At 32.1% G+C, this 15403-nt stretch overlaps 2 protein-coding genes across 2 annotated transcripts; one reads left to right on the forward strand and one right to left on the reverse strand.

Annotated features, from left to right (window-relative positions):
- Window positions 1-2517: 2517 nt before the first annotated feature.
- On the forward strand, window positions 2518-4312 carry LOC122583840 (uncharacterized protein TP_0369-like). Its single transcript, XM_043756219.1, has 2 exons — window positions 2518-2670; window positions 3585-4312. Exons 1-2 carry the CDS (start codon window positions 2617-2619, stop codon window positions 4215-4217), a joined length of 687 nt encoding a protein of 228 aa, XP_043612154.1. The 5' UTR covers window positions 2518-2616; the 3' UTR covers window positions 4218-4312.
- Window positions 4313-8004: 3692 nt separating this feature from the next.
- On the reverse strand, window positions 8005-14375 carry LOC122582561 (DNA ligase 1-like). The gene is made up of 17 exons (XM_043754968.1): window positions 13432-14375; window positions 13212-13328; window positions 12370-12471; window positions 12158-12274; window positions 11844-12074; window positions 11673-11767; window positions 11485-11572; window positions 11246-11377; window positions 10993-11105; window positions 10048-10149; window positions 9846-9979; window positions 9287-9360; window positions 9157-9210; window positions 8969-9046; window positions 8793-8870; window positions 8543-8643; window positions 8005-8240 (listed from the first exon to the last, which is right to left on the reverse strand). The coding sequence occupies exons 1-16, from the start codon at window positions 14221-14223 to the stop codon at window positions 8578-8580; spliced, it is 2373 nt and encodes a 790-aa protein (XP_043610903.1). The 5' UTR covers window positions 14224-14375; the 3' UTR covers window positions 8005-8240; window positions 8543-8577.
- Window positions 14376-15403: the final 1028 nt, after the last annotated feature.

Consider the following 15403-nt stretch of genomic DNA (forward strand, 5'->3'; position numbering starts at 1 on the left):
GGGTTGGGGAGTGGCCATCTCCGGTGGAGACATAAATTTAGAAATTTAACTTCTAGTACTTCATTTGGTCAAAAAGAGGTTGTTTTGAGAACATGATTATGTTTTTTAAGTCGGGATTTTTTAAATGGGGAGCGATATTCGTATCATAAATTCTAATAAACCTATTACACATGTACTTTGATAACTTGTACATAGTTATACTATATGGTAGATTTATTAACATTGGTAGTACGAATATCATTTCCCTTTTTAAATGGGAGAGGATTTTTAATTTATCTTTTTATATATTTTTTTTACATATATAATAGAGTAAATTACACGGATGATTATTAAAGTATACTCAAAGTTACTATTTTGATACAAATTTTTGAATTTTCACTCGGATCATACCTAAACTTGCACTCTTCCAATCTGATCATACCCAAAGTTTCACTTTTCCACTCGGACCATACATATCACTAACGTTCGTCTATTTGGCCGTTAAGTCAAGTCACGTGTCGTGCAGGTGAGGTATCAAACACATAATTTCATGTATACTTCATGTATCATCCATGTAATTTACCATAAAAATAATTATTTAGAATTTGAGAGTTTTCTTTATATTAAGTTTTATTTTATTTTTGTTTATTAACTTAGGTAGATATATTTATTATGAAGAAATATATTTTTTTTCGTTTTTTAGTGAAAGTTTTTTTTGTCTTGATTAGAACGACATTCTATCATATGTGTACTCTTAAATTCCACGCATGTTTGAGATGAAACTTAATACTCTCGAAAAAATCACTACAGTTTTCATTTTTATTTTTATTGTTGTTATTATTATTATTATTATTATACGTCTACTCTTAAATTACATGCATGTTTGAGATGAAACTTAATACTTTCAGAAAAACCCATACACTTTTCATTATTATTATTATTATTATTATTATTATTATTATTATTATTATTTTGATAAAAGCATGCGTCTAAAGTTTATTATTATTATTACTATTATTATTTATATTGATGAAACAAGGGTGACAACAATGAGGATGTATTAGTTTTTTTTATATCTTTTTTATTTTTACAACTTATTTGTATTATTTTTTACAATAATAAAAAACTACCTTTGTAATGATAACAATATATAGGTTGTGCTTAATATATTTGGATGTCACTGTTAAGATTTAAATCACTAATTAATTAATACGTCGTTTAAAAGGAAAAATACATGTCGTTTAAAAGGAAAAATACATGTGAGTTATTTGGTAAATCGTAAGTAAGTTTTACAAATTTAGAATTGACAATTAGTTAACATTAAAAAAGTAAAATAAAGAAATTGAGTCAGCAAATCTGTTCATGACTATCAACTAGTACACGTATTAGTTTTGTAATATGTGATATGTAACGACAATTTATTTTGACCTATATATTATTACTAATGGAATTATATATTTTTTTCTTCAAGTATCAAACAAGAAAAGACTATTAACCTACTTCTACTCCTAGTCTCTTTAATGGACCCCATTACCCTCTTATTTGGCCTTTCTCACTAGTCACTACCTTTCCCTCTCTAGTATTTTCAAACGATTTACAAAAGCTTATTCCTCTATAAAAATTCACATTCATCTTTCTAGTTAGAAATTTCCTAAAAATATTATTTACTCAAAAGTTTTATAATAAAAATACATTTAACTATTTAATATCAAGTATTATAATATATAATACACTATAATGATTACATTTTAGACTAAGTAACTACTTATTAATTAAAAACAATAATTTTACAGCACAATATGTACAAGCTTTAGCTTAATGGATAACTAAGTGTATGCAAAGCGCGATACATATATAATGTCATATTACCTTACTCGAATTGTTTTTTAGTTATTAGAATGAGTAGCTAGAATGTGAACTATTTGTTTTTATAAATTTGTTTAACAAAGTAGAAGATTATAAATATGAAATGACATAAAGAAACAAACAAATGAAATTATTAATGTTAAATATAAATAATAAAACAATTTATAGAATATAAGTATTTTTTCAAAAGGTTCGGTTATAGTTTCTCATAAAATCGATAAGATCAAAAACTAGTATGCCAATTGCCAAACATACCATAGAATCATGAGCACCACATGAAAAGTATATCACAAACTCAAGTGCACACAAAACATGTAGATATGGTATATCATATGGACAAATGATCGGAACAGAAAAATATCGTAGTACTCCTCTTACATTTCTTATTTATTTTTCTTTATGTGATCAATTATTAAAAATCCTCCCTAAATTTAATGGATTCAGTATATATTATATCCCCATATCATATTATGTAAAATATTTATTGATCACATTCTTGAAGTCAAGCAAATAACACTCACACTTTAATATTTTAAACATAAAAAAAAATCAAATAAAAAGTTTTATAAAGAAATGTCATTATCTTTTCCATTGGAAAAACAACTTCAACCGAAAATATAATATAAAAGTATACGTACAAACTGTAGATACACAGTAGACACAAAAAGGACTACCGCCAAAAATCAGTCTTTATAACCCCTAGTCCACCCACTTCTCTTTTCTTTACTTATCTCTCTATCTACCTTTACTATTTGCATTACAGAGGCAGCCATGGAAGATCAAACAACTTGTCTTCTTGATTGGTCATATATCTGCTATGGGAAGGTAATACATATATATATATGTATGCACATTTCATGTTTCATTACTCAAAATTCTGCAGCATTTTTTCATTGTTACCTTTTAAATCATGCTTATTGCATTTACTCGTACTATGTTTTGATACAACATTTTGAGTGTCAGAGTATAAAAAAACTTTCTTATGATTCTCATTTAAGGTCTTAAGGGTGCTTAATCCAAACTTGTAATTTGATTTTACTATTTTGCCTTTTTAAAAGTAGAAAATGGTATGAAGAATTTTGTTGCATCAAAAAGGTGTTCACATCAAAATTCTCTACAAAAGGACTTTACTCTTTAACCTTCAACGTAACTATAATTGTCAAACACTCAAATAATTCCCTATCTAATTTGTTACATTGTCACAAATTCAAACACTACATGCATGTTTGCATCCAATTTTTGAGGTTGTTTTTTCAACTAAAAAGAAAAGGCTATATTTTGAGGATCCTCTAAAGTTATAAGCAACTTTATTAGTAAAGTTGTAAAGATTATTGGATTAAAATCAATGATCAAGATCAAAATTTCATATTTGGATCTTGATATTTGATTTTAATCCAAATGTCAAAATCACTCTAACTTTCCTACTAAAGTTGATTTTAACTTGAGAGGATCATCCTCCTATATTTGATCAAAGATAAGCATACATCAAAAGAGTACAATCCATATTTCAATTCATTATCAATGTGGCTTAGTTGTAAACCTTTTAGAAATTTCATGTTGGTAGGGCGAGCACCGGATATGCGGTTAGTCGTATACATCTGAGTCTAGTCAAAGACTGGATTACATTTACCAATTGATTTTTCCTTTAGTTACTATCATATAATATAATCTTTATATATATATATATATATCATTTGTTGTTGATATTGAATGTTGATTGCATTGGATATATACTACAGAGCAGAGAAGAATTGACAGAATCACTTTTACTCACAACAATGGAACTTGAAGCAACAAGAATTAAAGCACAAGAAGAACTAAAACAAAAAGATGACCAATTAACACAACTCAAACACCTTCTAAATACCATAATAACCAAAAAAACCGAAACTCGAACCTGTTATCAAGCACTCCTACTTGACCACCACCGTCCAACAACCGTACCTCCGCCACACTCCGCCGTCTCAAGCATAGAAGATGATCCTATTACCAACAATGCATTTTCATCCTCAGATTGCGAAGAAAGTATTGTTTCATCTCCGGTGCCGGAAAACCCAGGTGGGTTTATACCTCCGGCACCGGCTGTTTTGCCAGAACTGGATTTTCCGGTGAAGGCATTGCCGGAAAAAGGGAAGCTTTTGGAAGCAGTTATGAAAGCAGGGCCTTTGTTACAGAACCTTCTTTTGGCGGGACCTTTGCCACATTGGCGACACCCTCCCCCGCTGATGGATGGTTACCAGATTCCGCCGTCACCGGTGATGCTGCCGTCGCTGCCGCCGGTGCTATTTTTGTCTGGGTCGTTTAACAAGAAAAGGGCTTTTTCTGAAGGGTCTGATTCTTCAACAGAGACCAAGTATCAAAGAATAGTATAAATTCTAAAATTTATAAACTGGATCAAATAAAAAGATTGCTTAACTTAGAAAGTGTAATGCACGATTTTTTAAAATCGATAAGTGAAAAATTCTAATTTGACGAACAAAGCAAAAATAAAGATACGAGTCTTTATAATCTTGTGCGCTTTGTTCATCAGTTTGAATTTTTTTGTTTATTGGGTTTAAAAGAATGTGTTTTTACATTTAATACGTTAAGGATGTATTTTATTTGATCATGATCGTTTTATGTTGTTACCACTAGCTATGATTATAGTTAAGTTAGCTTAATTAGATTAGTTAATTTAAAGTATTAGGTTATTGGGATTATGAAGTGGAGGGGTGATCTACCCAATCTGTATAGCAAAAATCTCCCTAATTTTCGGTAATCTTAATTTGAAATATTGTTACAGATTTATTATTATGTAACGTGAACTATATGACACAACTTTGAACTTATTTGGTCGATTTTAAAAGTGTTCTATGTATGATAAATGAACTGTAAAGTGACAATAGAAAAGTTAGCGAAGAGCTTAAAGTTTAAACAGGTTCAAAAAGATGCAAGATATTGCAAGATTTTGATTTAATTTATTTTTTAGGAATTGTAATTTGATATGATGCATTATTTTGGTTAATAATACAGGTTTATAATCAAGCTATTAGTCAGTTTATATTAATAATCATGTAGAACAAATAAGCTTGCTTCATTTAGATTAACTAAAAGATTAACTAAATTGGATCCCGCACAATGCAACGGTGGTAATGGCGAAGGTGATAATGTGGTTTTTAACGTAAAAGTAATTTCATTGCGGTTGGAAATGTGATTAATTGTTGTGTGAGATATGAAAAGAGGGAGGAGGGAGACGAATTTTGAGTTAGAGTTTTTAGAATGTGTATCTACGTGAGGAAGAAATAGAGGTTGGATTTTTTTAAGGGCATTTTAGTCACAGTCTATAATATAGAAATAAGGATGTATTAAAATGGAGGGTAAATGTGTCATTTTAAGTTTTTAAAATTAAGGGGAGAGAGAGGGGGGAGTTTATTTTATAAATTAGTATAGATATAGATAGATATAGATATATAACCATTCTCTTTGTATAGCTTCAATCGAAAAACGTTTTCAAAATGAAAGTTAGAAAAAATTTATGAATGATCTATACTCCGCAAAATATTCAACAGATTGAAAACGGTATCATTTGAAAATGAATTATTATTTCAAACTGATTAAGAAATTTTTATCAAGAACTATGCATATAACAAAACTAGACTATTAAACTTCATATATATTATTGGTAGATTTACTAACATGTTAGAGTTTATGTGTCTACTAAACACCTAAATTTGGGTGTAGAATTTCTCACATTTTAATTTTTTAATCCATAAAAAATATAAGGGTCAAACATATATATATATATATATATATATATATTAATAAATTAATACGTGAAGGTTTCTACACCAAATTATGTTTTCTCATTTACCAATCAAAACCCTATTAGAGCACTCACAATGCCCTCGTACTTGACGCATCCTTCACTTGTCCTTCTGCTGTACACCACTAAGTGTGACTCGTCCTTGAATTTGTTATTATTATTATTTTTTGTTTTATTCGGTTAGATAGAAGTGTAAAGTGAAATAAATGGTGAGTTGTAAACTAGTCTTGACATTATAGGTGTTTTGAAAAATGAGTCCTTCGTTAGTCTTTGGGCTGATATGAAGTTCACATGGACTAATTCTTAGAGGATAAGTCTAAGGATAGTGCTCTTATAAGCTTTCATGTTAGGCTTCTAAATGACTTGAGCTACCATTCTATATAATACTCATAAAATATAAGTTTGACTAGATAGCTTTATTTAACCAAAAAAAGCAAGAAATATTTCTTACACGACTTAGATTTAATTGCCAACAAACAACCCAACACGTATAAAGTCTTTCTATTTGGAAAAGACATCATCACTAAAGTCTAAAGCATATATGTTATATATATGTAGACCTATGTCCCTAACAACCGCAATGGTTTTTTTTTTTTTTTTAAGTTTGTTTTATTTATTGCGGACGTAAATCATAGATCAACTGGTACTGTCATTTTATGATCATATGGATTCGCAAGCTGAAAACTGCAAGGTCACATGTTTAAACATTGCTAAAGGCAAATGAAGAAATATATATCTTGTGCTTCATGTGCAAGGATGGTGTTTCATCGGACATGAGTTCTATGCGGTGTGCAGATTGAATACCAAGATGGTACATTGGACCAAGGGGTTTCCACCTATTTACCTTTTTTTACCAACATAATCACAAATTGATGTTTTCGATATATGATAATTACTGCTAGCTCAACCGGCCCGTCTTGTTTGAAGCGTATAAAACTTATTACGCTTGAAATGACGAGTAGTGTAACAATCAAGCATTTCGACTTGTTACACTGTAGTGTGGCATGACAATTTTACAGCCTCTAATCGAAATGTATCCATCAATAACTATGTATGATGCACGCGACGTCTAATGAAAATAATAGTTAATTTTTTTAATTAAGCTTTGGATGCTAATGGTTGAATTGACAACATGTTTAATATGGGCCAACCACCGGAAGGTAAGAGATGTTTGGACCCACGAATCAGAATCAAAATCTAATATAAAGTCATTTGCTTGCTTCCATTAAGTTATAGTAGTATTTTACTTCTTACAAGCAATAGCATTGTGCATTATCTTTCCTTTTAAAAATATCAACGGTTTTGCTAACCATTTTTTAATGTTTCAACTATAGATGAAAAATCTATAGTTGAACTACTTTTCATATAACTACTCGTTAACCATGACATCTTAATAAGAAACAAACAAAAGGTGGTATAAGAAACCAAGTCAACCAAAAAAATGGCTAGTGAGCATCACGATTCACTAACATGTCTTATGATTATAAGATAGTTTTGATGTTAGTGGGTGAAAAAGAATTAAAATGCAAATTAAGGAAAAAGTTGAATTTTCCGGAGAATGAGAACAAATTGGTGAAAGACTTTGTCACAAGGCCACTATTAGTAAAAACTGAAGCAGTGAAGCTTAAATCAAATTCTTTATCAGAAAATGATGAAAACCTTTGATCTTGTTGATCTAAACACGAAAGGTACAAAGCTATTCCGAAAATTGCTATAAAAGTTGAATAGCTTTGGGTGAAAAAACATCTTACTAAAGTATAGGTGGATTCACAACCTTTTGGTGCTTTTTAGGTATTCTTGGTATGTCGGCGTTTTGGCATTGACTTTAATTGAGTTAAGACAGTCATTAGAAAGTGGTGTTTATAAACTTTTAGTATCTGAGCTCGCGAGTTTAGTATAACCACAATTGCTGGTGTAATCTAGGAGACACTCTATCCTCAAGTAGATAATTATCCTCGAATAGTGGTATAAGTATTTACATCCCATCGTTGTATGCAACTACTATCTATAAATATGGGCTTCTGTTGAGGGGGATTTAACTAATATTGTTGCATAATTGTTGGTATAAAAAAGGGTATATGGCATAAAGTCATAAACCAAGTCATTACTAAATCTGCTAGTATTCAATAGTAGAAAAAGATGTAGATAGATAATAATAATTTGGTATGCGAACTAAAGTTTAAAGTGATGGTGGTAGTTTTCATTATAAAGGTCTAATCAGTAATGGTGGTAAAGCACCAACCTACCTACATACCTACCAACTAAAAAGTTGTGATTGCATATTTCAAACCAGTGGTTATGTTCCCTGTTTAGGGAAACCTAGATTCTAAAACTTGATTAGTTTGACAAACTTCTAGTAAAAAAAAACAGCTCCTATAGAACAAACACACGTTAGTGTTTATGACACATTTTATATATTTATTTAAAACAAGAGTCAAAACTACTTCTACTACTACTGCTAAGCTCATACATTACACAACAAATCTTCACCTTCATGATGAGACTTGAGCCCACGACAAACAGGTCTTGGGGAACGATGCTAGTGGGTCAAAAGCCACTTGGCGCAGATGGTAATCCGTCAACCACCCAGTAACTGCATACACAAAAGGAATGGCTAGACATTTCATGCAACAATTTATGAACCAACAATGCACACAAGGTGAGATGAAAATATACAGGTGGTAGTTTTTCCTTCGAGAATGATTTTCTTGGACAGGATCATGAAATCAGAGACAACACACTTAGTTACATAACCTAGAATTTAAGGATATGTATTAATCAAAATCCTCAGTTTCATCCGAGGAGTATAACCCAGGACGCATACAAGATTGCTTTTTTTCCCAAGTATTTACACAAACTACATGAAACAAGAAGTAAAGAGTCACAGTCACCAACCTATAAATTTGCATAACACATGCTTGAATGTATTCTCATTCATCATCATTATTTTTATTGCTACTTTGAGTATGTTTCTGAGCATTATACATGTCAGCAACCTGAAACAATGGCACCAACCAAGCATAAATTAACCATCAATTAAATTCAACCCATTATTGCAAATGCAATTCGCTTCTAATTTCAAAATTTTAATAATATTGATGTAGAATTTGAGAACGCTAAATAATGAAGATGGATGGTTCCTCACCATCTCCGCAGATGTAGCTTCGTCTGGGCCTTTGTCATCTCGAACACGAAGTAATCGTGGAAATCGTAGTGATATACCCTGTTTTGAACGAAAGAAAGAAGTATCTAAGTTGGTGTCTGAATGAGTGAAGTCATATAATAAATCTTAAACATACAAATTAGAATTTAATAGGTAACCTTATTGGGATCAACCGCACCAATTGCAGCACAATAAACAGGGCTGATGGTCAAGTCTGCAGCTTTAACCTCCCAAACCTAAACCGATAACCACCAATCCATGAATGTTTTGTGAGAAATCTTTAATACTTCTAATGTTTTGAACAGAAAGACATATGTGAGATAACTTATAAAAAGCTGATGATTACCTCAGATGCCTCAAACCACACATCGGGATTTATGCTACCGCATCGGTAGTATGACTGCCACACATGACCATTTAAATCAACACATGTAAATTAGTTCCAGAAATGCCAAATTCAAAAAGAAGCAACAAACCTTTGGACTCGGGATCACTTTAGCACGAAGACTATCAGACCTCTCCTCGAGCACTTGGTCAGAAAATCCAGTGCCTATAAAAGGCAGATACTACATTAACTTCACCAAAAATGTACTCTAAACAAAATAAATAAACAAAATCTCATACACTATTTAGGAGATCTTTAGATTTTATATTTAACCCTACTTATGTAACTATTGCAGCTTAAATTTATTTATTTGTGCTTGGGTGATTACTAGTTGCAACAAAGATAAACGTAACAATTAACATTACCCGATTACCCATTATTTATCCTTATAAGGGATACTTGTTTTCTCCAAGTCACGTCTCCTTACCTCACAAGATGGCTAATTTAAAAATTTTACTTATTATTTTCATAGATAGTCAAAAATTGCTTAACACTCAAGGAAGTTATTCATCTAATTATACAACTTCAAGAAACAGAATCATTTCCAAACATCATCTCAAGCAGCCCATTTTATTACATATAAGTATCTGATCACAATTTAAAAAGGTAAAAGACACATTCACACCCCACCAAAAAAGAGAATAACCTACCTGTCTTGCAAATGGTTTGATATTCATCCTTATCATAGTCATAACAAGCAAGCAGGAAGGCACCATATCCACCTACACGTTTTCCTTTTCCGTGGAAGGCACCAATTGGTACTAAATCTAACGAGTCACCAATACTGCAAAATATAATGGCCAGCATTTTAAGTCAGGTCAGAGATTATTAAAGAGAATCAATACTGCATACCTGTCCATATAGTCTTTCTTTAGCTTGAGCCAGTTATTTGATCGCTTTGCAGGCTCATATGTAGCATCCCGGGTTAAAGTTTTGATAATTAGTCCCTCACAACTACAAAATCAATGAGGATTTTATTAGCCATATTTACAATAGTTAGACGTGGATCTCCTTTATATGAAGCAAATTATCCGTCAACAGATAAAAAAAAGAAAGATGATTGGTATTTAGCTTAATTATCAGATCAACCCAGTTTTAGAGAGCGTTTTAATTCTCATTTTGGGACCAACTATTGCGAAACTTGAAGCTGCATCAGTTTATCAGATTTGGATAAACAGATCCACTTCTGATAATCTAATTATTTAATAATCAGTTTCTGCTAGCTGCAACCAAACTACAAATCTAAGGATGAAATATAAATACTTATTTATCAGTGACTAATTGAAAGATTTGTGTTTCCATTTCACGAAATGCTTTTCTTTTCACCAAAATTTAAACTTTGGTCATTTTGCGTATGTATTTATTTAATAATCAAACTTTCGTAAAATTAAACATCTAAAAATTTGATTATTAGTTATTAAAACTTCAAACAACAATTTACCAAAGTAAATAATCAGAAACTGGGTACTCAGTATCACATAATCACTTTCAAAGTTGATTTCAGAGTCTGGATAATCATTATCACATAATCACTTTCAATACGCAAATACAAACACAATTTGTGTATGTATTATTTAATAATCAGACTTTCGTAAAATTAAACATCTAAAAATTTGATAATTAGTCATTGAAACTTCAAACAACAATTTACCAAAGTATATAATCAGAATCTGGGTACTCATTATCGCATAATCACTTTCAAAGTTGATTTTCAGAATCTGGATACTCATTATCACATAATCAATTTCAGTATGCAGATACAAACACAATTTACAATAAAATTGTGAGGTTTATTACCTGGCATCGACTGCGGCGTCTAAAAATGTTTGAATTTCCTCAAGATCATTTGACGTCACGGCTGTTGCATGCTGGAAAAATCCAGGCTCTTCAACAAAAGATTCATACAGCCGCTGAAAAAAATAAGAATAATACAACATGGTGAACAAAACTTCATTTGCCACTAAAAGTTGTAATGCTGAAAGTTTTACAGTTTTACTTTAATAACTCAAAGATGCATAATATTTAATATTCCATCATTTTGATCCCTCACCTCTCTACGGACATTGAGCTGTTCCTGCAAAAGCTGCTGTCCATTTAGATACAACAAATCAAAGGCATAGATGCATACATCAACCTTGATTTCACTCATGACAACGTTTTTGCGAGCACGCGTAGTCAAAATCTGGTGATAATCATTAGCAAACATCCATGTCACATGAACTAAAATTTAACTACTATAAACAGTCCATCAATGACAAAATCATAACAAATAACATGATAACAGGTAACCTGAAATGGAAGAATTTTTTGCTTCTCACGGTCATATGCAACCAGTTCACAATCCAAAACAAACGATGTTACGCTAGGTTTTTTAACTCTGAATACAATGTAAGAGAAAATATATAACTACACCTGCATTGTTTAGTGTGGAGAACATTTTTATTAGCAAAAAGAATAAAAGCAAGCCCGAAAAGTACCTTGCAACAGCAACAACAACATCAGGGAACTTTTCAGTGTTTCTTTCAGCATTTCTACTATATATCTGAACCGTCCCATCCTCCATATAATGTATCTATTGTAAAATGAAACAGCTTAGCCACTCGTAAGTATGGTCTTTTTTTATCACTTCACACGTATGATAAAGTTACCTGGGCCCGTTCACCATCATATTTGTATTCACAAGTGAATTCTATATTCTGAAACTTATCTAAGATCTCAGATACTCCTTTAGTAGGCTTAGCAAGCATAGGTCCAACTGGAACACCCAATGAGAAGAAACAGGTTTTGGGCAAATTCCATACACCACCAGAAAGAAGAGCAGGGACTATTTTATCATATACAGGAAGTACAGAATACACTTGTTTCACAATTTTGGCAGCCTGAAAACATTTCAACAAATTAAAAGAAATAACCAATGAGTCAAAATTTGAAGACACGCACTTTATGCTGCATCTCAACTGACCTCCTCTGTCGATGAACCTGCGTTTGCTGGCGGCAATGAATGTTTGTTAGTATAGTATATGGCATGTCCCAGGGCAGTCAAGAGAGTTTCCTCTCCTAATCCAATACGCAATTTGGTCTGCATAAAAGAAAAGACGAAGTCCACACCAGTTAGACCAATAATAAAGTAAATAATTCAATACAAAGATTTCAAGTATAATTCATTATAACTACCTGAAGTAAACGGATCAAATATAGAGGTTCACAATCAGTAGCTGCAACAAGAAGACCCTTAATGTGATTCTTCTTTTTATCTTGACTGTCTTTGCCGGATTCCTACCATGAATTAAACAGAGAAAAGTGATAAAGTCAAAAAATTGTCTTCTGTTGCAAATGGAAGCATCTTTCATCTTTTCGTAGAGTAATTGATGCCAATAGCTAAAACCGGGGTGTTTCAAATTGCGCTTTATAAATGATTATTGTGGGTGTTTGAATCTTTAAATAGATACCGCTTGACTGCTTCTAACTCTATATATTTTCGGGTCAAATAATCTGCTCTTGATAACCGTCTTATGTCAGCAGCTGCAACAAAGCTGATTACCTAAGGGCATGGCCCAAATACCTATTTTGATTAATAGAATTTGAGTCAATTTGACATACAGTCAATTCCTTGATCACAACAATGCCCACCTCGTGATTTAGTTTTTCTTTTAACTTGCCTATCTGATGTCCAGATACTATTTCCAAGTGATTATCTAACCAATATTGTATAAATGAGGCAAACTACATGGAAATGTATGTAACAAACTTTCAAAAGTGTCGATATGATTTGTTCACACCAGATGATAACACACACACACACACACGTACGCATATATATCTGTTGCGAGCTGATTAGATTGATATGCGATAAGTGGAAGTTTAATTACATTAAAAGGGTAATTTCAATATTATAATAGACACAATAACATGTATATTTGGATACATTATACTCATATACATTTCAATTAGTTTGCACAATTGAATATTATATATTCACTCTAAACACACACAAGAAAAGGCAGTTATATTCACACCTTGGCAATAACCCGAAACGTTTCAAAAACTTTAGCCACCGTCAATGGCTGCGGTTTCCACATCAAAGGTTGCGACGAACGACTCGCTTTAGCAACAAGACCCAAGTCCCCCAATTCCTAGTATCAAAAATAAAACAACAAATGTCAATTCCCCATTAACATCACAAACAACCAAACTAACATATACATTACACAATATCCATATATATATATATACAACCTTATATTGCTTCTTGATATGTGTTTCTTTAGCACCACAAGCTTCGGCAAGTGCCTTAATAATACTAGCATCACCAATACCAAGCTCTAACCCTTCATGAGCTGGGGCTATTCTATTTGCTAAAAGATACACAATTTGAACTAAATCATCAGGTGTAGCATCAATAACAGTCCTCAACATATTACAAACAGTATCGATATTCGCATTTCGACCCGATTCATTCGCAACTACATCAAAAACCCTAGCAAGAAACAAAAAAGGAACCCTTTTTCCTACACCCCAATACCCCGCCTTTTTCGGGTTAAATTTTTCAGGGCTTGTTTTCAATTGAACTATACTTTCATCTACACTAATACCCTTTTCTTCTTCTTTAGGCCCATTTTCAATTTCAAGATTAGGGTTTTTTAGGGAATCTTGAATTAGCCCATTCTGGGTGATGGGTATTTGGGGGTTTTTGTGGGTTTTGTTTGAATTTGAAATTGGGTCGGGTTGGTTGGTAATTTGGGTTGAATTGATTTGGGGCTTTGAAGTTGAATCTAGGGTTTTGAGTTTTTTAGGGGAAGATGAAGGAGACGACGTCGTTTTGGTGTTTTTTTGTGTATTAGGGTTAGGTCGTTTTGCCATCATGACAGCAAATGCGTTTTTCTTTTTAGGAGATTGTGACATTTTGAAGATTGTTGAATATGAATGATTAGGAGGTTTGAGAAAGATTGAAGAGAATAGAGATAGATTTGATGATGATGATGAGGGTTTAAGAAGAGAGTGTTTGATAAACGGCCTGAGTGATAACATCAATTGGGTGGTTTATGGTGGTTTGCGGTGGTAGTTATGGTGGTCATGTGTTGATTTTGGTGGGTTTTAAGAGGGAAATTAGAGAGCTTGTGGTGAAAGTTTCTGACTTGGCGGGAAAGAAAGTTACATAGGACCCAAGTTCATGACTAATGAGGGCCTGTCTGTGTCCACTAGGACCCTAGGCTTCCCATGCTCTTTATGAAGTTTGGGTTCGAAATACGTTTTGGTTTGGTCTGGTTCGACGAATATAATGTGTGACGAGATAATAGATGAAAATGATCATTCTTTTGATATATCCTTCTAAACTTATAATCTTATAACACATGTAATTCACTAATTATATCTCATTATATTCTTTTAAGTAATCACTTATCATGATGTAAGGTTATTTAAAATCTATGATGTTACTTATGTGTTGTATTATCTTATTATACAAATTACAAAGCATATATATAACCCATTTTAGCATTTTCTTAAACTTAAATGATCAAATTTTCTTTTCGTTTTTCATTGTTCCTTTGCAATCATATGTTCATTTTTGTGATCTAGCCCAATTCTTTATACCACTAAGTAGTAATCACACATTGTGCGGATGGGTCATGTTTGTTGTTACAATTGATGGGTTAGATGTGGGTTGAAAAAGTGCATCCCAGCGGCCCAGCCTGTCACTAGGGCCAGGTGTCGGGCTTGGTCTAGGCCTCCAGGGATAACATTGGATTTTTTTTTTAATTTATTAATCCTATTTTTTTTAACGGTATACTTTTAAGAAAAAAGCTAAAAGAAGCCCTTAGGGCTTTTTTTAACGTGCTTCTCTTAACGTGCATAAAAAGGTGGTACATTTCCATATTAAATGTCGGTCCCTGAATTTTATGGTAAGTGTACAATTAATTAATGTACCTTAACGAAAACCCTTAGGGCTTTGTTTAGCAAAACCATACTTTTAATTCATAGGTTAACCGTATTTAGAACTTATTTTTTCATATATTTGTAGGTTAACCATAATTCGTTGACACCTTTTTATAATATCAACGGCAATATACAACCTAACCTTGGTGTCGTATCAAATAAGGTTTTGTTTGTCATAAACCACTAAAGAAGTTGATTTTACTATGCTATATTTAGTGTATTAAACATCCTTTTTTCTTTATAGTACTCGTAAAAGATTAAAAGGTCAAACTAA

The sequence above is a fragment of the Erigeron canadensis genome, chromosome 9 (assembly GCF_010389155.1).
Source record: "Erigeron canadensis isolate Cc75 chromosome 9, C_canadensis_v1, whole genome shotgun sequence".
Classification (NCBI taxonomy): domain Eukaryota; kingdom Viridiplantae; phylum Streptophyta; class Magnoliopsida; order Asterales; family Asteraceae; genus Erigeron; species Erigeron canadensis.

What these genes read in the sequence shown, in the direction of transcription:
- LOC122583840 (XM_043756219.1), top strand. Translation starts at nt 2,617, where the DNA reads ATGGAAGATCAAACAACTTGTCTTCTTGATTGGTCATATATCTGCTAT. An exon ending in CATATATCTGCTATGGGAAG is followed by an intron (nt 2,671 to 3,584) that starts GTAATACATATA and finishes TATATACTACAG; the next exon opens with AGCAGAGAAGAATTGACAGA.
- LOC122582561 (XM_043754968.1), bottom strand. Translation starts at nt 14,223, where the DNA reads ATGTTATCACTCAGGCCGTTTATCAAACACTCTCTTCTTAAACCCTCA. An exon ending in GACGCCGCAGTCGATGCCAG is followed by an intron (nt 10,150 to 10,992) that starts GTAATAAACCTC and finishes TTGATTTTGTAG; the next exon opens with TTGTGAGGGACTAATTATCA. An exon ending in AAGAAAGACTATATGGACAG is followed by an intron (nt 9,980 to 10,047) that starts GTATGCAGTATT and finishes TATATTTTGCAG; the next exon opens with TATTGGTGACTCGTTAGATT.